The sequence below is a fragment of the Calliopsis andreniformis genome, chromosome 3 (assembly GCF_051401765.1).
Source record: "Calliopsis andreniformis isolate RMS-2024a chromosome 3, iyCalAndr_principal, whole genome shotgun sequence".
Classification (NCBI taxonomy): Eukaryota; Metazoa; Arthropoda; class Insecta; order Hymenoptera; family Andrenidae; genus Calliopsis; species Calliopsis andreniformis.
This window is the reverse complement of record NC_135064.1, coordinates 29,338,042-29,360,709: the sequence shown is the minus strand read 5'-3', so window position 1 is coordinate 29,360,709 and position 22,668 is coordinate 29,338,042. Positions and strand designations below refer to the sequence as shown.

At 41.4% G+C, this 22,668-nt stretch overlaps 2 protein-coding genes and 2 long non-coding RNA genes across 10 annotated transcripts in view; all 4 read left to right on the top strand.

Moving 5' to 3' along the window:
* Trc (Serine/threonine-protein kinase tricornered) overlaps positions 1-22,668 on the top strand; it is a 45,206-nt gene that overhangs the window by 19,558 nt on the left and 2,980 nt on the right. For 3 of the 6 annotated variants that reach the window (XM_076374629.1, XM_076374631.1, XM_076374627.1), the window contains one exon: positions 22,560-22,636. In XM_076374629.1, the coding sequence (XP_076230744.1) occupies positions 22,560-22,636 (77 nt within the window). Of the gene's footprint in view, positions 1-8,110; positions 8,477-13,906; positions 14,091-14,423; positions 14,603-22,559; positions 22,637-22,668 lie in introns of those variants that run through there. The other 3 variants (XM_076374628.1, XM_076374630.1, XM_076374632.1) reach the window with 3 other exon arrangements.
* LOC143188729 (uncharacterized) lies at positions 5,893-8,224 on the top strand. Its single transcript, XM_076393145.1, has 4 exons — positions 5,893-5,902; positions 5,950-6,372; positions 8,050-8,125; positions 8,179-8,224. The coding sequence occupies exons 1-4, from the start codon at positions 5,893-5,895 to the stop codon at positions 8,222-8,224; spliced, it is 555 nt and encodes a 184-aa protein (XP_076249260.1).
* Positions 15,334-16,437, top strand: LOC143176955 (uncharacterized). Of its 2 annotated transcripts, XR_013001514.1 has the most exons (4): positions 15,334-15,457; positions 15,654-15,817; positions 15,955-16,127; positions 16,237-16,437. It is a non-coding gene; the product is annotated as an uncharacterized LOC143176955 (long non-coding RNA). The 2 variants fall into 2 exon arrangements; XR_013001515.1 differs by lacking the exons at positions 15,334-15,457; positions 15,654-15,817 and having other exon boundaries at positions 15,907-16,127.
* Positions 16,309-17,130, top strand: LOC143176957 (uncharacterized). The gene is made up of 2 exons (XR_013001518.1): positions 16,309-16,442; positions 16,527-17,130. It is a non-coding gene; the product is annotated as an uncharacterized LOC143176957 (long non-coding RNA).

The window sequence follows — 22,668 nt, the reverse complement described above, 5'->3', positions numbered from 1 at the left end:
TTTCAAGGCGTTCAGAAGAAAGAACAAGATTACGTAAAATCTTTGTCGACAAAGGAACGGAGAGAAAATGTAGAAATTCGTGAATACGAGGCGCCTGGAATGGAACGGTCAGCACGCGATTTGCAACAGTAAACAGTGTCTCGTAATCGGAGAACCGGCTTCGATACTCGCGCGGTTACATACATGTAATGCCTCTTTTTTCGCGAAATTATAGTGGAGCCCGTGTGCGGCTGCTAGCTGCTGTTGTTAGCTAGAAAGTGCGAATTAACAACTGTTCACAGTTTTCAGACTCCAGAAATTGTCTTCTATCAAGTTTTCTCTTTCGGGATAACCCTGTGTTTTTCTGTCAATGACTGGAATATGTTTATGTTTTGCTTACTAGACATATGCTATCTACATGTACATTATTTACTAAAAATTTCGAACCATTTTCGAAATTAGAGAAAACAAGACTATTTTGTTGAGAACACAATTTAACCCTAAACTGGTATGGTGACAATATTATAATATAATGTGATGCAATTGCTGCCATTCTATTATCAAAAATGATTCATAATAGTAAATTAATCAAAAATTTACAACTTTTCAGTTTATCATTATCTATAAGTGTTTCACTGATATTTTACAGAATTAATATCAAAAGTAAGGTGTTAGTTTATTCTATTATATTAAGAATTGACAAATGATTCGAAACTTTTGGCCGATAGTATGTAAGTGTATTGCCTGATAAAGAGAATGGAGCCCTCGTTTGCGCGAAAAGAAAATTAAAGCATCTTCGAGCCAGGTACCAATCTGCGCGTTGCATAATAGTAGTGCAAGCCATCTTCACTTCCCGGAATTATGTAACGGTGTTGCGCGTTTCGAACGAAAATTAATAGATAATATAGTTTGTCCACGGCCCGAGCTTTCGAGTTAGCGTTTCAACTATCTTTCTTCCCGAAAGGCAAAATTATGGAATCCCCCGCCACTCTATTGCTCAGACACGATTGAGCACACCCAGTCAGTCACTCCGTTAGTTTCGCAATAGTGTTCGTTATACCGAGTATTGTGCGTTCTTTGCCCACCCACACGAAGCAAAGTAGAAGCAAGTTTCTTCGGATCGATCTCGATCTCGATCTCGATCTCGATCTCGATCTCGATTTCGTGCTCGTGTGGCAATTTTTGACCTATTAAGCTGGAGCGCCGCGCCGCGCCGCGCCGCGTCAATAGAGTACGAAACGACTCGAAAGAAATTTCAAGTACAAAGTAGACAGTGTGATCACTTTACGAGCGTTTTTCTCTTGTAAATTTTTAGGGCGTATAAATATTTCATTTGTTGATAAAAACTTGTTAAAGCAAGATATAGAAAAGAAAGAACATATGATCAAGTGTTATACCTAAGGCATATACACAAAAAAAGTACATGTATATAATAAACGCTTATAGAAGTGTAGAGGTCGAGTTCTGTCACACGTGCGACGTAAAATTCTAAACGAACCATAGTATGCATCGATGTTTACGTAAAACCGATATCTAGTACGCAACTTTCTTTATTAAAAGTCATGCCAGTGGCTGAGATACATCGTTATGGCAATCGAATGAGCGTAATGGTTTCGCAAAATTTCGAAAACAGTCTGTCGAGGTTGAAGTTGAGTAGATTACGATCACTTACGTTGAAGTTAAAGTTGTGATAAGCATTCGAAATACTATATTACCAAACTATTTTACTGCATATTCGAATTCTGTTATCTCGAATAGAATTTAAAGCGCGCAGATTATACCGAAATGCGAAATACTCTGGGCAGTTGCTGGCTGGTTGGCCACGAATGGACGATTAATCGCCGACATTACCATATCGCGCGAGTTACTCGCTTCCATTGTTATCTAGTCGTTTTGGGACAAATAAGGGCAGATAGATCGAAAACTATTCGAAAACAAGGGATCCGTAGAATCGTAGAATGGGTTTCTCGGTCAACGGAGAATCGATGAACATACCAGGCTTGAGCTTCTCAAATTATCCATCGTTTCTGCGTTTTCACAATGCGACTCTTTGAATTGAAGACCACTGCCGAAGGAATTGTCCAAGTTTTTAACTTTCTCTTTCTCGTTTTTGTTCGATCTAAACTAATAACGTGAAACTTCAAGGCTATCGTGTTATACAACCTATCTTGCAAGAAGTTTTATATTATCTTGTTAAATGCAATCGACGATCTGCCTTTCTTGCACGAATGCTCCATTCCAACTGGCTAAACTCACCAAACTCACCAAACTCACCAAAGGATCTACCTGCCTTGTTCTTTGCTGACCAAAAAAATATTCATAATGTTTGTTACTTTGCCTTAACCCAAATTTCATAATATGTAGGAGGAAATTTTGTTCTACATTTTATCAAAATTCTATTTGCTTTTTATTCTTCTGTTATCTAAATAGATTATTCAGCAGTATTTATTTCGGATAATATTTACTGTACGCCATCGGAGAAAGATAAGCGATTCCTTCGATAAGAATGGTTTGAACAATTGTTCCTTGATTGGTACCGTGTACAATTTATAAATTGATTTTATAAGATCGTGTCCTTGACACGCGCAAACGTCAACTAAAATTAATTCAGGGAATTCGGAACTAGGGCCAAAGATCGATGCCGGCGCTGTTACAGCTTTGGCAGAAGTTCCATCAAGCTAGTTAAACGTAGCCGAATTCTGCTTATAATCAGTTTGCTCAAAAATTCTCTTTGATGCTCTACCACCATTACCGTTGTACTTTTCGAGAGAAAGCGTTGCGTATACGATTTCTTATGCGTGCTTCAGGTTGATTCAATTCGAAACAATTTGAATCGATCCGTTTTCAGGTCATCGTCGAACTCGATTTCGTTTGAGCGCCAAGGTTAATCGAATGTGTAGATATCGTCAGCTTCGACTACGATGAGTCGAGTGAACAAGTGAAAATTGACTGGATGAAAAGAGTCTCTGTAATTTTAACATGTTTTTGTAGAAAAGAAGCATTCGTTAAATGTTTTAACGAATCATCGTGGTTCACCGATACCGATTTTAGTGTCAACAATATCGTCGATTTATTTTCCTATCGTTTCTTTGATCTCGCGATACTGTCCGTCGAAGATCGAAACGATCGTGTTTTACGAGAAATTCCGCTAGTTCTACGCAATATCGTTCAACATTCGAAAATACGTCTGGATATATTCACGTGATCGTATCACTGTTACTAAAAGTATTTAACGCACATTCGCAAGATAGATGATTCGACAAATCCGCTGATTTGAAGTTGATTTCTTCGATTGTTTTTTCCTGTCCGTATCCGCAAATAACGAAGCTCGTTATTCGAATCTTCCTTTGCGTCGTTGTTTCACAGAAGTGCGCAGGAGGGGTTTATTTTCTCCGAAATTTTACATTCTGACGTTTACGAGCGTGGGTCTTTGTTTCTGCACTGATTTAAGGACGCTTAGTCATCGGTTGAAGCTTTGTTTTTCATTCGGCGCTTTTTTTAACAACTTGCTGCGTGTACACCGTTTCGCCTTTCAAGTTCGAGGTTGCACTTCGCTTTCTGCGGTAGTCTGCAGTCTCTCGATTTGCCGTTAAACGTAGTTCCTTTTAAGTTGCTGCCCGACCACTTCAGCTTCGCTTCTAATTTTCACTGCCTCAAATCGATTGGTGCTAGAGCTTCTTTCTCTGTGAACGGAGCGAGTATCCTTTCTCAGCCATTCGTTTCTCGATGCTCTAAGAACAAGGAAAAGTGAAACTTCATGTTAATTGCTAATAATCGAAGCGTTGCGTGTTATTTAGAAAAAGGACATTCCGTGGGTGTACACGAATGGTGGTGACCTCGTGAATCGCTGCTGAACATCGAGAGCACGAGTGTACATTATCTTGTAACGTTAGTGTTTTGCTTCTTTTCTCTCTTTGCACATCGAAGGATATTCGTACAGTTCGGAGAATAGGCGTCACTTCTCTTTGCGTCATCCAAGGGGACATTGCTGCCATCTTTGAATGTACATCTCGACGAGCAGCTCCGCTCAGTCCTTCTATCTCTCGTCGCGGAGCACTTAATTCAGGCCAAACGTCGTCGATCGCAGCGTACGTAATTTTATCTATGTATCGTCCTCTTTCTTTCTTCCCTTTACATGACGTACATCTTGCGGTAGCATCTAATTCGTGTTGCGCGGGCAGAAACGAAAACAGGTTATATTAAATTTACGAGAAAAGTCAATAACTGGTAGAAATTCGTTGGCCGCACGCGATACGGGTGAAACGTGGAGTCGATAAAAGTAGGATGCGCGCAGACGGTGTAACGATTGCTACGGTGCGCGCGTGATTCGCTCGACTCCGAAACAGAACTCTGACTTTTTCATCGATCTTTCCAAAAGAAACGTCTTTATTCTATGCTGCGCGTTCCCAACCTAATGTATGAAATTTGAATGGCTGATTCTACTTGCTAAACTAAAACTATGAAAATAGATGAAATTGCGTTTCGCAATAGTGTGTATATCTGTTGATAAATTGAACTCTGGCGAGTAACTTGGGATAGTTGAACTCTTAAATGGATATGTAGCTCCAAATTATGGCTCTGTTGGGTAGCTTTATTAACGAGTTCGCCAGCAGACCCAAGACGAAATGCATTCCTTTCCTTTCTCCTTCTGTCTCCTCCGATTTTTTCTAGCTTCATCATTTCGATCACCTCAAGTTTCCATAAACTGTTTTGGTAGTCCTATGCGTACAATTCGGGAGGTATACCTACTTTGAGTGCAAACGGTTAACGTGCTAATTTATGAGAAAACGCATGTGCCTTCGAGATAATATCGATGACCTTGACATAATAAACATTATGACCTCGATCTAAACATTCAATTAGCTAATCGAAATATGTGTGCCTTGAAGTTCTGCAGCTTCTTTTTTAGATATTTTCTGGTATCACTAAAAAACGTGGAAACACAACAAATATTTCGAACAGTCATGTTAAATGGAACACCATATATGCTTTTTCGTGGCCATTCTCTTAGTTCCGCGTACGTGCGTGAGCACGTTCACGTTCAAGGAAGAGGTGGATGGCTGCGTATGCCGCTCATGCTTCGATACGAGGTACAGTTACTCGAAGAGCGTGTGCAACTTTAAATCGATGTCGTCACCGGGACCATCGCCACCATCGCTACTGTCGACGCGATGATTGGTGACTTGGAGACACACTGGCAGCTCAAATGATTCGCCTCATTGTCTTGCTTCGTGAACCAAGATGACTTGTTTAGTTGCAACTTCGAGTAGGCCAATAGAAATTTCTTTCACTTTTATCAGCTATAAGTCAAGCTGCACTAGACTCTAGTTACGATGTACTTACTATAACCAGTAGTCTTTCTTGGCTGTACTATCACTCGTAACGTTGAAAACCAAAGTGAACTACTATGAGTATGAGCGTGTTCCATGTTATCTCGTCACGGAGCAGCGAGCTTAAATCGAAAAAATACTATATTGTTTGCTGACACTGGTTCCTATCGTTTTCTTGTAATTAATTCAATATTTCCTGTTTCTGAAAAATTAGCAATTTTCCTATCAACATTCTTCCTATCGTAAATTGAATTGGGTTCAACGTTAACCTGAAGTTTTTGCGCAATGAACCCCTTTCTCTAGTGAATTGACCCTCATTTGCTGTGTCTTCTAATCATGTCTCTTCTGAGAATTCACCTTGTAGACGTTCTATATATTCCGCTCAATTTGTACAGTAGATTTGTACTCCATTTTATTGCCCTGTGAATTGAAGATATTTTTTTCATACGATCATTTCACGTCAGCTTTTCTTAGTTGGAAATCATCAGGAATAAGCAGACGACTAGTAGACAAGCGTTTTCGTCAAATTTACCAACTCTAATAGTCCATTTGACCGAACATTAACGAACTGACCATCTAATTGATGTGGCGACGCACGTTCTTCGATTCATCGACGGTACACGCGGGAAACGTGAGTGAGCATACACGTTCACGCGTGGGCACATATCAAGTGCTCCCCCTATTTTCATACCGCGTGTCATCTATTCGGACCCGCTCACGTTCGATCGCGTTCGTACGACCAACGAACGGTTAGTCGATCGTTCAGTCACTCGGTTAGACGGTCACAGAGTTACGTTCGTCCATAAGCGTGCGCGCGCGCAACACTCGCTGCGGTGTATCCTGTCTATTTGTGCTCGATACGCGATCGAATCGCAGCCGCGACATCCTATCCGATTCCAATTTTCTGGACCGTTCCATCTGCTTGAACGGCATTTGGTTTCTCGACGCTCGCGTGTTCGCATTCTTTGCATAATCCGCGTTACCCGCTGTTGGACACCTCCGTCCTCAATCTCCCGCTACTATTCGATTATCTTCGTGTATCAAACCCAGCTTTTCTTGCAAGGTAATCTACTCTGATTGAATCCTGCAAAAATAAACGCAAAATCGGAAGTTAGTTAATTAAACAAAAATCGCTGGTATTCAGAGTGTGAAATTGAATTCTTTTTCAAATATGAAGATACGATGATCCTACTGACAATTGATTCGAACGAATTTCTACGCAGCGTTCTGCCTTTTCAAAGGTTTCTAGTTTCAAAGTACTAGAATGAAAGACTAGAACGGCCATTTGATTGATTTGAAAGAAACGTACGTAAGGAAATATCCAATACATGGTGTCGTTAGCATATCTGACTAAAGGTTAAACGGAGACCACTAGCTTCAGTCGCATATCATTGACTTTAGTCGTTTCCTTCTATCCTTAAAATGCGCAGGCCATAGAAAGATAGCCATAGAAAGAAAGAAAGATAGGTGCATTGAATGAACTCGTTCGGTAAAAATTGATATACCGACTCCTCGGTACGAAGAAAGGAATCAGAGAGGACATCGAGTGTGGAGATAAATAGGTTGATCAGTAGGCGTTCGAAGGTGTGCATACATATGCCGTAGGAATATGTATAGAACACGCGGTAAACTGCACGTTGCAAGCTGTTCTCCTCGCACGATTGCACGTTTTCGGTGACGTAATCTGTCGCGGGTGCGAAGGTTGCACCGATGCAGAAGGATTTAATAAAGAGTCAAGGATAATAATTAGTTATTTATACGCAACGAGTCTAGCTGAAACAGAGGGGCATTTGCCGTGTCAATCCTATTTTCCTCGAGCATCGTTCATCAGCGCGATCAACGATCTTTTACCACGCTTAATCAAAATTTATGATCCATCGTTGTTTCAATCCCCATATGATCCTTGGACTTTTCGTTTATAGATTATTGGAATAAATGACATACTTGAAGCCGTAGTCTTTAGCATTTAGTACTCCCTAAGTCGATGCAAGCAAAAGCGCTTACACAACGCGATGACTCGAAAAGTTAACCTTGTCGGAGTTAGACCGTGTCGAATGGTTCGAACAAAGCCAGCAATTTTAGTAAGAGAATAATTCTTCTCGCGAACGATAAGAAAACGCGAAGCGTATTTGGAAATGGGAGAAGGACGGTCCAACACTCTTTCTACGAGCATCGAAGTTAGTACATGGAAAAATAATCCTTTGTTTCTTCGGCTCGTGCGATGAATAGAAGCAAGCAAATTTTATGCATTACCAAATCCATTGCTTCCAATTCTAGCAAAGTTTCTTGACCTGATTCGTTAAGCACTTTCCTTAGGTGAAATGTTTGTCGAACCCAAGAGCTTTATTTCAAAGTAACTGTATAGTAATTGCAGAGGGACAATTAGAGACTGAACGTTTCACCTATGAACCTTTTATCATGAGTTCTAATTTTCCCAAGCAAAACTGTTGCGTCTCGTCGCGTCGCGTCGATGAGAATCGTAACGGGGTTTATAAAAAGTGGTTCTCACTGAGCAGGTCTGAGACGTAACGGACCTTGGCGTTTTAATTCGAGGACACGAGGAAACGTTCGTAGGTGTGACTTGGCGTCATCGAGTGTCCCGCATGCGTTTCGTGACGCGATTCTTTTGTACCCCAGTACGCAGAATCCCTCGAGTATTGATATCTCGATCTCTGTATTTTTTTTCGACCATAACGAATATCTAAGTATCTATTGTGTAACGAACACCTTGTGCGCATAGATCAAAATTTTGTCGGTGAAATAGGTGGGCTTCTGATATATTCCAGAGAGCTGACTTACCGAGTACGAAACAGCCGGTACCTTGATTGATGAACGACGGCAAGATTACGTAAAACCGTGAATCGAGTAGAAATATTGGTGTGCAGTTGCACGTGAAGCGCGCGAGCGAGAGATAGGATGCTACCTCGAAGAAACACAATCGAATGAAAGACGGAGCAGAGGGTCGCGGGGTCGATATTTGATGCGTGAGTGCACACGTGCGCGAGAGTGTCACGATTCGAGGGAAGTGGCGGAAGGTGGGAGCATCGAGGACGAAGCAACAATTTGTCGGCAGTTATCGATGTACGATTCAGAACTGTTCAAGACTGCGTGGACGAAGATAGGGCAGATGTGCAGCTACATTACCTGTGCCAGGTCTTATCTTTCAGGTCAGTTCGACGAATGAGTCATTTTGCTATTCAGCTCGTAATGGCAATTAGAAACTAATGGATACGAAAGCCTTCGAATATTTTGTTATGTTCGAGAGCATTATACATGTATATCAGTAGTATGTATAATTCAATTAATATCCTGCTGATGAACTATACAGAGTGTTCGACAATATGTATCAGAAATTTTAAGGAATGACTCTAATGCTAAAATACGAGAAAAATCAAGAATGACAATATTTAGTTTAAAACTTCGTTTCAGAGTTACTAATTGTTTAGGAAATGCCTAAAATATGTCTGACTCTGGACTTATTCTACTGATTTCACTGTGTAGAATACGTCTTAAGTCAGACACATTCCACGCGAATTTTAGTCTTGGATTAAAAATACATAATAATAGAATACTTGTACATGTATCTACCTGTTTTGTCCAAGCATCTTAATTCTAATTGAAACCATCATAGTAAAAAAATTGCATTGTTCAATAGCGCAGTCAGAATGAATGGCGTTCGCAGCAAGATACGTGGAAACGAAACGTAGCTCGCTAGACGGATGTACTTTCACTTTTCAACGCTGAAGCCACCAGTCGCGTTGCGTGCTAATCTATTCAAATGTACATCGTTGTCACGCACGCGCGTTTTGCATATACCATGTACACGCGACCATTGTAAATTGTTCCCCGCACTTTTCGTTTCGACGATAATATTGTCTCCACGCTGCTTCTGCTGTTACTATTTTACCGAATAGGTATCGTTTTGCAAGTTGCGCTCTTCCGATTTCATTGCGGCACGTTCGAGATGTTGCAGTTTATTCGAACGATATTTCGACAAACTTTCATTGTGCCGTAACTTTAAATTCGATGCCCTGTGTTTGAGATGATGATCAACTGTAAATAAAAAGTGCGAGTGTCTATTTATCGTGTATCTAGGAACGGAAGTGAACGTAACGTGTCCATGATTCGGTTTCCAGTTAAACGGACGTATCTATAATTTGAGTATACTGTTCCCACTCGGAATTACTTTTCCTACGAGATGCTGGGTTCTCTTCCTGTTTGGCAGCGTGCCCTAATCGACAAAGGGAGGAGAATTACTGGACGAATGAAATTTAGGACGAGGTCAGATCGCCTACAAAGTTCTCGCAATTGTACCGAAAGAGCACTTCTACTGTATGTAGATTTTCCTCGTCTTATTACAATATAAAAATATTCTATTATCCTCCTTTCTTATCTGAATGCTAAGAAAAAAAAAGAAAAAAAAAAGGAAACAGAAATACAGAAATAACATTTGCAGTATTTCCGCTGTTTTTAAAGAACCGATGATTTTCTCTTTCTGTCGTGATTTCTTTCAGTTTTGAACAAGTATGACTTGCTGCTTCGCACTTGGTTGTATGTTCTAATATTCTCAAGAAATAATCCGACCCTAATATGGAAATTTGTCATGCATCAGTCGAAAGCAAATACGTTTCAAGTATCAGATGCGTTTTTACGGAGAGGAAGTTGGTCAAGTGTCCGTCGATGCCAATAAATCGGATTTTATGTTGACTTGACTCACACAGGGACGTAACACGTATCCCTGTGAATCGCTGTTTACGTCTCTCGCGAGTATCTGCAATACCGGAAATCTAAAACAAAGAGATACAATCGAGCAACAATAGCTTTCTTTCCCTTTTACATCCCTCCTCCTTCTCTCTTCTTCTGGATACCTTTTGGTACATGTACAGATGAACCTGTGTGTTCTGCCTGCCTCTCGAATCTAGGCTGTTACCGTGGCAGCACAGGTACCAAATAGACGAGAACTACCATACCACTGAAGGTATAGACTAGTATAGAGTATAGACAGTGATGGACTTGATGAAAAGGAGTAGAACATTTTTTCAAAATTCAATTGCGTAACGAGAAAAAAATGAACCCTCTTCTAGACCTTCGTTTACTTAACTCGTTTTAATCCTGTATTTCCATATTTTAATCTACACACGATTTCTGCACATATTGACACATAAATATAAGTGCCATCATATATCACGCGCAGATATAAATAATGAATGTAACAAGAAATACAGCTTGATTCTTGCTGGAGTCGCTTGGTAAAAATAGGGCAAGGTGGTGTGGTGGTGGCTCCCTTTTTATCTTATCCCCTGTCTCGTTTTGTCACCCCACGCTCTTCTTTTTTGCTCTCGTTGCCGATCAGATGTTCAAAAAATCAATAAGACTCCCTTCGCTCTCGACATACGTATTCCACTCCTCGTTCCTTGCCGTTCTCTCTCTCTCTCTCTCTCTCTCTCTCTCTCTCTCTCTCTCTCTCTCTCTCTCGCTCGTTCTGGCTCTCGGTCTCTGCACCTTTCTACTTCCTTTTTCTACTCATCGAAGATTCTATGGAAAGCCGAAATGAAAGGGGCGGTGTAGATGCCACATCAGTGAACGATTTTGTTAAGACAGCTAAACAGCAGAGAGTCTTCTCAGCCGATTACGGCTCGAGTAATTGTTGACTCATGCCAGGTCTTGGCAAATTCGGTAACATCAACTAACGAAACACCGTTAAACAAATGAGTAAGAATACTTTAAAAAAGTTACACGTCTATCTGTTTATGAAAGTGTAAACTTGTGTTTATATCAAGTGGTGAGACGAGTAAATTAGAAAACGACGCAATCAGTTACACGAGAGTGGATGATGAGAAGGGAATATCGCAAAGGTCAGCTTCTTATTTCGCTGTGTCCGCTATGTGTTACGGTTCTTTTTTTAATATCTCAGTATGTAGAAGGTACTTGATACACGGTTCTTGCTTATCTCAAATCTTTCACATGAGAAAGTTGAGCGAATATCAGGTATATACTTTGTTTTGCTTGCAACGCTCATATTTTATTTCGAACGATTAACTTGTTTATAGTGTAGTTGCAGAAGAGGCGGAATTTCATTCTAATTAACGAATATATCAGTTATTCTATGGCAGGTTACACTGATCGCGTGTCGCGTTTCGGGTTGCAGTTAAGAATGCCTCGTTACATTCTCTTCAAGCAATTGTTCTACGATCTCGTATACGTGTACTTGCGCAAATAGTGGGAAAGATGTTAAGAGGGTGCCGATTACGAGAAAGGCGTGCCTGGTCAATGCCGTACGGCCATTGCCACAGTTCTTCATTCTTATAATGAGATCGTTGTATAAATGATCAGTCTTCTTTTTCATAATAACAGTAATGAAAAAGATAAAATTGTGCAAAATAAGTGGTATAAATTAGCGTTTAGCTACATACCTGCCTGTTGAGACGTAAATTACATTAGCGCGAGTACCCATTAAAATAGTTAATAACCATTCCGTAATAAAAAATAAAAATAAAAATACTAAAAATATATCATTTTGTATCTACTTCAGGTCAGTATCGTTATTTGCGTAAGTTCTATCGGAGAAAATGGATGTTCCCGTTTCGACGCATGCGATAAGTCTTCGAATTGAGAAAATCTTTTAATATTGAGATCTCTCTCGTTCTGTGATTAAACGCGGTAAGGGAAAGCGTCAAATGAATGCACATAAGACAGAACTAGTGCAGCAGTGGATAGTTGAGATTACAGAATCCTCGAATGGACAATTCTCAGTTTTTGTACAGCATGGCACGAGCATCAACGATAAACTGAATCAACATGGAAGGCACGAATCGGGTAATATTGCGAATGAGAGCCACATCCACGAGATACTTACATAACGTTACATAAATCCCTCGTTACCAAACGATCTCATCGTGCTTTGATCTCAGTTCACTCTGCTTTGATGATTATATTTTGCTGAATTTTTCATCCTCTTAAACCCAGTTTCGTAGTAAAGAGGTATCGTCAACGTTTGAGTGCATCCTCTCTCCTGAAAATCAAACTTTCCTCGGTTAGATAGGACAAATGAAAAAAAAATTCTTAAAAAGGCTTTCTCCTTGTCTTAACAAGAAGGGAGGTGAAGTTCTTAAGATATACTCTTCTTTCGTAGAAGTTGATAATCGATTCGTACATAGAAACGCGCTCGTTAATAGAACGATAATTGAACGAAAGTTGCTGGTAGATCCAACAGGGCAGATGAAAGTACGTACATATATGTGTACGTCGATTGAAATACAAAGTGGTAAAAGAAGCGAACGAACATTGAAGAAGTGAGCGAGCGAGCAAGCAAAGTCGAACGAACGAGTGAACGAACTAAATAGCAAGCGAGCGAGCAGCTGACGCGGCGAAATCAATATTCCCATGTGTAGAGGTGGACGGTGTAAGGAAGGGTAGAGGGCAACGCGGGCGCTGTGGCGTCGCGTTCTGCTCCCAAATGACAGACAGGTATTTCACGCCTCTGTAAACACGCGCAACGCGTTTCGTACCAAACAGAATACCATCACTTTTTCTTTACCTTCGTTCACGCAAATTCCGTCTTGAGGGGCTTTCTTTGTGAGCGACCTCAAACTCGCAATCAAATACTTCTGATAGGTGTTCTTTTACTAAAGTATTATTGTAGCTGAAAATTACTAAATTTCTTGCAACACTCTCGACGAAGGTAATTATTTTTTATTATTACCTTACACAACGAGCACGATATCCCGTAGCGAAGCTTGTCGATCAACGAAACGAAATTGGATTATCAAGATCCAGCTGCTAATGCGATCACTTGCATTATGCACCGCTTCTGTGACGTGAAACTGGCTGAACGATTCGTTTGCGAATGGCACTGCATCAAACTCTGTTTTTCGATGATTCATGGATTCGAAACGGTGAATTTCACTGTGCGAACAATGCATTCTCGAGACCGAGACGAAGACTTACGATCGACGAAATATTAGCCAATAAAGTACGTCTTCGCGAAACAAAGGACAATCGCGCGAGTGATTCATGCATTTTACAATCACTGTCTGCAGCTCAATGCGTAAAAAACATATTTTTTAGATTTAAATTCAACAGCGCGGCAATGAAAACGAAAATTGACACGAGGTCGGGACACTCGTCGATCAGCTGCGCGCATGTCTCTCCGTATTTTGAAAATCGATTGCCTCGAAGTCTGGTACAAATCTGTTTTGATCTATGCTTATTTTTCTTAAGAGAAACTTAATCTTATCTTCTTTAGAAAATGTCTCGTGTTTTTCTACTTCTGTTTCGTCGGCCAAGCTTTAGAAAGTTCAAGTTATGCAAATGGTTACACTTCGAATTTACAAGCTCAGTGCAAACATTGAAGCGCGCGTATACCACTTAGAGTTAGCGAATTCGTAGTTTTACACTCATCCACTGATTCTCGACGGAAGCGTCGGATTGGAGACGTTAGAGGTGCAGTACCGTCTAACTGGTGCATCGTCGAAGGCCTCAGAACACGAAGCGCGAGCACGTGACCGAGAAAACGTGGAGCGTCCAGAGGACGCCCTTTTCGCGGTGGTGGTGGCAACGGTGGTGGCAACGGTGGTGGCAACGGTGGTGGCAACGGTGGTGAAGAGCAGCGAACAAGTCCGTAAACGCGTTAGAGGGATGAAGAGAGGACGAGGATGCCGATGACGCGTGCTGTTAGTGGTGAAACGAGGACTGGCGAAACGAAGACTGGTGTTCCGAGTGGAGGATGCGCGGAGGAGAGAAACGCGCAAGCGGCAAGCGGCAAGCGGCAAGCACGATCAGGTGACGACGAGTCGCGCACTTTCGGCCTTTTTCCCCTCCTTTGCCTTTCTACTCCTCACCGAACCTCCCCTCGGCCCGTGCAATCGCAGAGCGCGCACAGAGCGCGCAGAGAAGAGACGAGACGAGAGAAAGAGTCGAAGCGGGAGTGAGTCGCCGGCTGGCATTCGCGCCATGCGCTTCATCTCCTTTTGCCTTTGCTTCGTTTCGCGCCTTCTATCTCGTGTTTCGGCAGAACCAGTCGGATGACGATCGAAATACTTGCTAGTGGCGAGTGGTCTCGCGGTTCGTCGCTCCCTAGACCGTCCAGGCAAATCGTAGCGAGGCGACGGGGAAAAGTGCAGCCTTTCGGTCGATGCATTCTCCTTGTGGCTGAAACGTGTGCGTGGTGACCTACCCGAGACCCGCTAAAATTGGATACCTCGAGCACGCGATATTTGCAGCTGATCGAGCCTAAAGACTATTCGAACAATGCGCAGTCGCGTGAAACTGTTCCGTCGACGATAATCAACAAGGTACATATTCCTTTTTTAGGATTCCCTTGTGATTTCGAGTGTTCTTGCTCACATGAGGATGTATGCGCATCGATGGACGTATTCGGCACCTCTTGATATTCCATTCTTCGCTCTAGTCTACGGCTGCTATTTTCAATGTTAAATTTTCTTTTACGTAACATTTGAAACGTTCTCATGAACTGCTGGGGTGGCGAGCGTGTCAGTGAGGGTGACTGACGTTTGGGCTTAAATTATTTGAGGCTTCGAAGCGTAGATCGTGTCCTTTCGAAGAACGTTTCTTAGTCTACGATAGCTAATTTCACAAATGGTTACCTAATGGTCTACTCTGAAAATCCTTGCGAGTTAGAGAAAACATGGAATATAGAAACTCTGGTTATGAAGAGCTGAGAAATTGTATACTTGAAATTTGTAAAATCTTTGAAAGGATTGAAAACGAATGTTTAGGTGTTAAAAAATTACAAGCTTTTTTATTCTGGCGACTGTTTCTTTATGTTGAAATTTTGTTTCCACAATAATTCCACTATTTCAATGGAAATATTTGGAATTCAGAATGTTCATCGTATTAATCTTGTTATAAGGGTTCATAAAATTAGATAAGGTAGAATTCGATTACTTTTTCTCTGTGAAAACATTGTTAACGCGAAACGGTATGTTCGATGAGGCTTTCGAAGAACCGTAAAGCAACCGTTAGTAGGTGAAAGAGCACGGGACCGGGACTTATGACCGAGCGGGCGGATGAAGGAGTGAGCGAGCGAGCAAACGCGCCGCGAGTGACTCAGACTTCGGAGTATCCGCGTGACACAGATATCCGCTACCAACCATTACTGTTGCTCTATTCCTTTGATCATTTTTGTGGTAAGCAGTTTACAAAATCCTTGATATAGACTACTGTGATTTAGTAATAGTTCTGAAAATATTAACCAGATTTTTGGTTACTAGTTTTGTACGCGGAACAATATCAGAAAAAGAGTGTTTAGAGAGTTCAGAAGTATTGACAGAAGAAACTTGAAATTTCCTTGTGGGTTGAGCGATTTACGATTTGTCATTCCAGGAATAAATATTGGCTATGAATGAATTTACTTTGCTCAATGCGAAGGAATTCTCATACAGTCGAGAGACGTGTAGCCGCTAGGTACATAAATGAGAGAAAAGAACAGATCTTGTTTTAGTCTAGTAGTGCACTTATTAAGAAAACGGCGATGCTCCGTTCGAACGGTAATTGTTTCTATCCAGAACCATTGCAATGTTCACGATTCTTGAGGGGAAATTTTTCCCTCGGGCCGTGGATTTACTTTATGGAGTATCAAAATACCGCGTTGGTTTAAATACTTCAATCAAATCTCGATCGACAGGTTTATAATGGACCCACAATTGGTAGAATCCTCGACATTTTTTACACCCAATAACTACAAGAAATCGAGAAGAACTGTTGTACATCGAAAGGGCAAAAAGATAGAAACGGAGAAACGGAGAAACCGAGAAACCACAAAATACAAAAATGTGCTAATAAGCTCGACTATAATCGGTCAGTCATAAGATGCCGACTCTTTCGTCGTAAGAAATGCAGTAGACTAAATACGCGTTCCGAACTTGTCCTACTTTTCGAAGTAATCTTTCTCTTTGTTTCGACACAGCTCTGACACCATTTTACCTATTTCGAAAACACTGGATGAATTCTCTCCGAGGTCACGCGATAATATGCCTGAAACGTTTCTAGCGTATTTATCGGGATCGCGTGCCATAGGGAGGAGCTACTAAATCGAACACCAAAATCATTATTCGCAATTCGTCGAGGTGAAAATTGTACTTGCTTAAATCATTGACCCTCGTTTGTACTATAGTATGTTATTTGGCTATTTAGTTAGAAGCATTACCTTACTGTCATCGTATTACAATTTTTCTCTACCAACGATTCTCTTTGTAGGAGTCTTTAGGTCCACTTTGCTTTCGTCACAGGGTATTCATGGACAATCAGGGCTCGTGGAATATCGAAGAAGAAAGGAGGAGTTGTGAGCGGGCGTCGATTTCGCCTAAAGTTACACACACCTTTCGATTCCAAGCGAGCGGGCATATTGGTCGCGTCACGAAAGTGGATCAAAGTAATTTTTTCACTGGCACATTTGTTTCGATAACACGTTGACGTCGTCGGTTGACGTCGCGTCGCTTCTAGCCGACACGCTTCGAATGAAACGGAATCAAAGGGAGCATCGAAAAAGGCCTTTTCTCAGGAAATCGTATGGTCGTTCGGCTTTGTAGGTGAATGTACCGTTTGTTTCATTCCGCTCTGCCACACGATGGATTCCCGTTCGCCGTTGCCGCGAGAAAATCAATACGCGGACCATTAAAATTTATCGCGGCTGTTATTTGCGCGTACGCATCCTCTAATTATTAATTAGTGGAAAGTGATCGTGTTCGTGGTATCGTTTGTGTCGTCGATGGATAGCGTCGATCATGGTTAGCGTTAATATAACCTTAAAAACATGTTATATTTTTTTATACTATAGAATAAAGGATATTCAAGGGATTTATTTATTGTAGCAAGACTTTTCATTTGAATCAAAACTACGGCCCTGTGATTAATTAACCAATTTGACCGTCCAATCGAGTTTAACGGAAAACCTTGGAACAGGAGCAATTATTCACGATCATATCGTTCTTACTTTCTTCATGATTCTATACTTTCTCCATGATACAGTTACGCAGTAATAGCCAGGCTACGTTTAGAGACCCTATTGTCTCGAAACCGTTTTTCCTTGTGACATTCGCGTCGAATTCGCTACAGTTACATGGTCGTGAAAGTTAAGGTATTCGAGAGACGTTGCTTTGCACAGGCTAGATTCGATACGATACAATTGCTCGTTAAGGAAGGCGTCTATTCCATATTAATTTGAAATAGCAAGTCACACTTGACCGTGAGACTCTCCAAACGAAAGTTTCCAATGGAAATATACTTTTCCTGTACACTTCCTCCATCTTATCGCTTACTCGAAATGGAAGTCATATTGAACGGTAGTGTCGAACGATTGTTTTTGCTTATGCATAGCGACGTTAGCGCGATTCGTCCGACAAAAACTGACTGATGAGAGATTATTCGCGAGATAACGAACGAAATTGAATTCAGCTTATTTTAAACTCATTACTTACTCTTGACAACTTATACTTACAGAAGTATAATTATTTTAGTCGAGTCGAAGGAGAAAAATGCTTCGGTTTTCCCGTTTCCTTAACACGCGAAGCGTCAAAGGGAGCTTCTGTAAAATTGTCTACTTTGCGGGCACGTATCGATCGAAGTTGTATTTGGTCGCTCGTATCCTCGAGATAATTTTAGGTTTTGCTTTTCGGATCTGCGGTAACTCTGGCTACGCTCGTCTAAATTTCTTGATTCTTCGAACTTGTAGTCAGCGTCATGCAACATTGATGAGTATTGGTAAAAGATGATTTTAGACTCTATAAAGATAGAAGGCTAAGGGTTTTTCGACTAATCAAATTTGAAAAACTCAATAAGCTATTACGGAACGTTAAGTTGGAGAATATATAAAAAATTTGTTTAATGCCCTTTCTTCTTTCTGTAAATAGAAATCCTATATTTCATATTCTAGACCTGAATTAAGTCTTTAACTCGAATTTCTTGAAACTGTGACATAGATCGGTTTGACCTGCAGCCATACATATTACTTTCGAGTCTAATCACGACAGTGTACGGGGTCCAGCGATAACAAAAGCAATTTTTACCTACTACCTACTCGTTTGGGAACGATTATTTGTCATTATGAAATTGAAGGAAAATTTGTACATTCTGGTTTTCGCGAACGGTACGACATAAGGATTAACGTTTCACGCTTTATTTCGAATTGCCAAGGGCAGTGTGCATTTTTGTGAAGCATTAGGTAGTAAATCGTCGAGAATTCGAGTGTTGCGAAGAATGTCGACATGGAATTCTTGCGGCGGCCATTGCCGTCCGATTACCGCGCACGAAACGTGACACGTATGAAAATATATGGCACTGCAGCCTTCTAGCCTCCGATCACGTAAAGGAGCATTCGATTCTTGCAATTACTTAGCGACGGCTACTCGTAGAATTACGAATATATCGCGATTCGGATTCGTCTGTATCAAGTTGAACGCATGATAGCCGCAGAGGAGGTCACCGTTCATCATTTACACGATCGTTGAACGTAAATAATTTCTAAAAGCGTTCCCACCGATAAGCGTGTTACCATCTACACCTACGCGAGCATAGGTGACTCACGTTCTCTTGATAGTTGCTGCGCTCGCGTAACCAGCGATACGTGTCCACGATACCGTAGACGTGCCCAGCACGAGCCCTTAACCTCGATCGATTAACCAAACTTCTTTTTAACAAAAATTCTACCGCAACAAACTAAACGATTACAATGCTTTGTCTTATGTTCACGAGTAAGTCCCAATAGGACTATTGTCGAACTATAAGAAGCGTTCGAAGAGAATACGAGTAATTATTAAGCGCACCTATACCAGACGAACGTTCCTTTCTCCTTTCTCTTACACCCTCTACCTGCTATCGCTCAGCTTGTAATTCGATCGTGAAAATGTACAAATCGTGTGCTGTTGATAACTATCATACATTTAATAGTGTGTTATAGGACTTACGAAACCTATTTATCTTTGACGATTTTCTTTGGTAGTCATGTTACTTTGGAACTATTTGAAATGTGGCAGATTTTAAGATTCGTAAAAGCATCTCATACTACTGAGAACGTTGGCTTTCAAGTATTAAGTACTATACACGAAGAGGCACATAAATCTAGAAGCTGGTACCGAGGCAGATTCCGAAACTGATCCTCTACACTTTAGCAAATATCTCGCATGAAAAGAAGGCTGTTGATCCACTTATCGTAATGTGGCAGACAGCTACGTAGCGCTACTTCACTTGCTCGAGCATGTCGGGTTCTCTTACGCGATGCATACTTCTACGCGGTTACAAAGATACATACTTCTACGCGATACGTGTCATTTTTCTCCACAACAAAGGAAGATACGTTTGGTAATAAAGTGTAATAAGTTGCTGCACAAAATCGGTTCGCCTTTCAAATAAATTGTAAAATAAATGGTCAAGTTTCATTTCGCATCAGCAATTACCAGTATCAATTGTGAATATGTTACAAGTGTAATTTTGGGGGAACATTGGCACACAGTATCGTTTAACGTAAAATATTTTGTTGGTAGAGGGAGAGAAAACTGTTTCGCTTCTTGGCCTTTCAGAACACGAACATTTTTTAATATTCAATATTGCTTTGATCTGCGCACGTGTACGATAAACAAAAACGAGAATCGCGTATCGATACGATAGGGTAGGACTCACGAGATATCGTGTGGGCGTGGCTGACACGTCATTTTTTCTCGGTGCCTTGCGATATTTGTTGCTGACTCGTAAGCTACTGCCTGCGCGTTTTGCGCGTTTTGCGCATCTTGCTGAGGAGTTTCGTCGATCGCGAAAACCGATCGAGTCGGAGAGCAAAACGTGTAGATTAATCGCGCAACAGTCACGTATATAGATTGATCAATTGTAAGCACGTTTCTGGTGGCAAAACTGCTATTTCGAGACACCCATTCATCTGAGGCGCGATTGCGTGACAATCTTGAAGGGAATGATCATTTATATTCGGGAGAAGAAGGAAAAAGGGTAAAAAATAAAATAACCTAGTTTCCGTAGCTCTTTCTGATGCGCATACTTGAAGTGTTTGAAATTCTTCTACTCGAAGGTGTAGAATGTCGCAGAACAGATTGCTTTTCCCGTTTTGTCACGGTACAATCGAGTTTTCTGTTGGGCCGGTTATATCGGAGGTCACCGTGGCAACGGCGCAATCGGCGTTTTCACTTTCACACGATTTCTAATCGAAGTTCAACGTCGTTGCACTGCATCGTAGCCTTGTTTCACGCTCGTGCACGATTCCCTGAATTTTGCGAGACCTGAGGGACGCACCCCTTCGCCCTTGACGGGTTCCACCGAGTATTTTGTCAACGGGCCAGAAGTCTCTTAGATAATTCTGTTTCGCTTGCGAAATACTTGAAAAAGAATTACGATTGGGTACTGCCATAATGAGAAACGTGTCGCATACTTCGATGCCTTGCATCGTTTATCGTTGCGCTATCGTCCCTTTTAATCTTGAAACTATAATTAACCGCGACTATACCCTCAATTCCTCTGCAATCGCAAATATGTAGTTCGGTTGATGATCGTGCTCGAAGGAAAGACAGTCGCGAATTTTGAGCCGAGTCTTCGACACGTCTTTGGTTGGAGCATAAAAGCGAAAGTGAAAAAGTTAAATGCATCATGGAAACGCTCGCGATTTCCTGTTGCTCGATTCGAACGTGCTTTACGTAATCGTGTCGAAGGGAAGCCATACACGAGTCAGACTGTAGGAAGAACGTTGGTATTTCGGTTAGGTATATCGTATATTCGATCTTATTGGTTCTGTAGATCATTCGATCTGTATGGAAAATATTTCGTTAACACATTTTTCTGACACAACATGATGTTTTCGACGATGTTGATGACGTTTAAGTAGCATATTTTAGTCGAATGTATTAAATGATACATTAGGTACAAGAAGTTCAGTCGATCTGACTAAAAGTAGACGATTAAAAACCTAGCCTTACTGTTTAAATATTTCGGTTACTCGTTGTGCATTTCTTGTGTCTTATATTACCCTTTATTTGCAGACTGAACGCAAGTTTCGCAAAGTACGGCTTCTAGAATAGTTTAATGCGGCCTTGTAATCCGTAATGTAATCAGCGCGTGACGTCATTGTACCTACTCCCTAGTTCCGCGAGGATCGGATCACAAAATATACCTTGAGGATTTAGCGTGCCGGAGACATAGGCGAACCTCGCGACCGCTGACACTTTTCAAACGTTCAAAATCATTCGCTTATTAGGCTTCGTTTCTCGCAAATGGTTCGCGCCAATTCCAAATTAGGCTTTGCTATTGATTCAGTGACGCGCGAAGTGTATAGATACTTGGCTAAAATGAGGTCTACCTTCAAGGAGAACCTCGGAACTGCGAGCCTGTGTTAAACGTGTCTCTGTAATAAAGAGGTTTCCTCTCTCGAGACGCGCTGAAATTTGTGAAAAAAGTAAAATAGTGTGAGCAAGAACGTGTCGAGTCACCCTTGACAATCTTGATTCCACGTTCGCTTCCTCACGCGGTAAGTAGCCTCGCATTCCACAGAAAGTCGATGCACTTTGGTGAATTCCATTTCGTACGAATATAGCGATTGAAATGCAAGTAACGCGTTGGTGATCGTGAACAATAGATCTGTGGCTAAAGTGTTAGAGAGTGCACAATCGAAGGCTTCTTCAACTTGAAGAAAGGGTAGCTTTCCATATATGTGTATATCATAAAGAAAGATACATACATAATTCGCTTTTTAGGAATCTGGAAAAAATTGGATAATATACGTATTACGCGCTGTAAACTCTGTCACGAGTGCGCTCAGTCACAACCATTCACTACAATCATTATTTAATAAGCGCCAACGCTAGCTGACCTTTGCTTGCGCCATTTTCGAGGCGCGACATGTCTGACGACCGGACGAACTTGTCCTGCCTCTGACTCATCTGTCTCTTTCGAGATCTGTTCATCGTGTGATTCTCAAATTAGGGCTTAAGTTTTAAGAACTGGCATTTTCATGAACGTTAATACGGTATGGAAGCATATTTGCAAATTCTCTGTCCTCGTAACTAAATATTCCGCAAGGAATAAAGTGGTGGGTTGCTTTGAAATTCTCGTTAGAGCTTAGGTGGATAACCGAATTAAGTTGGCGTACCAATGTTGATACGCGTTTGCGACGCGCTTTTAATTAGATCGAAGGAAGGAATCCAGCGTGGAAGGATTTGTGTCAGTGTCATGGCACGAGACCTCGGTTCTGGAGACTGGTGTGCGACACTCGGTGACCTCGTTTTACATGTGTTACAGGGGTGCTGGAGATGGCGGCCACAGAGAGCACGATCCGATTCAGCGGCCATACGTTGGACAAGGCTACAAAGGCCAAGGTAAGCCAAGCGTTTTCCGCAGCTTCTCTTTC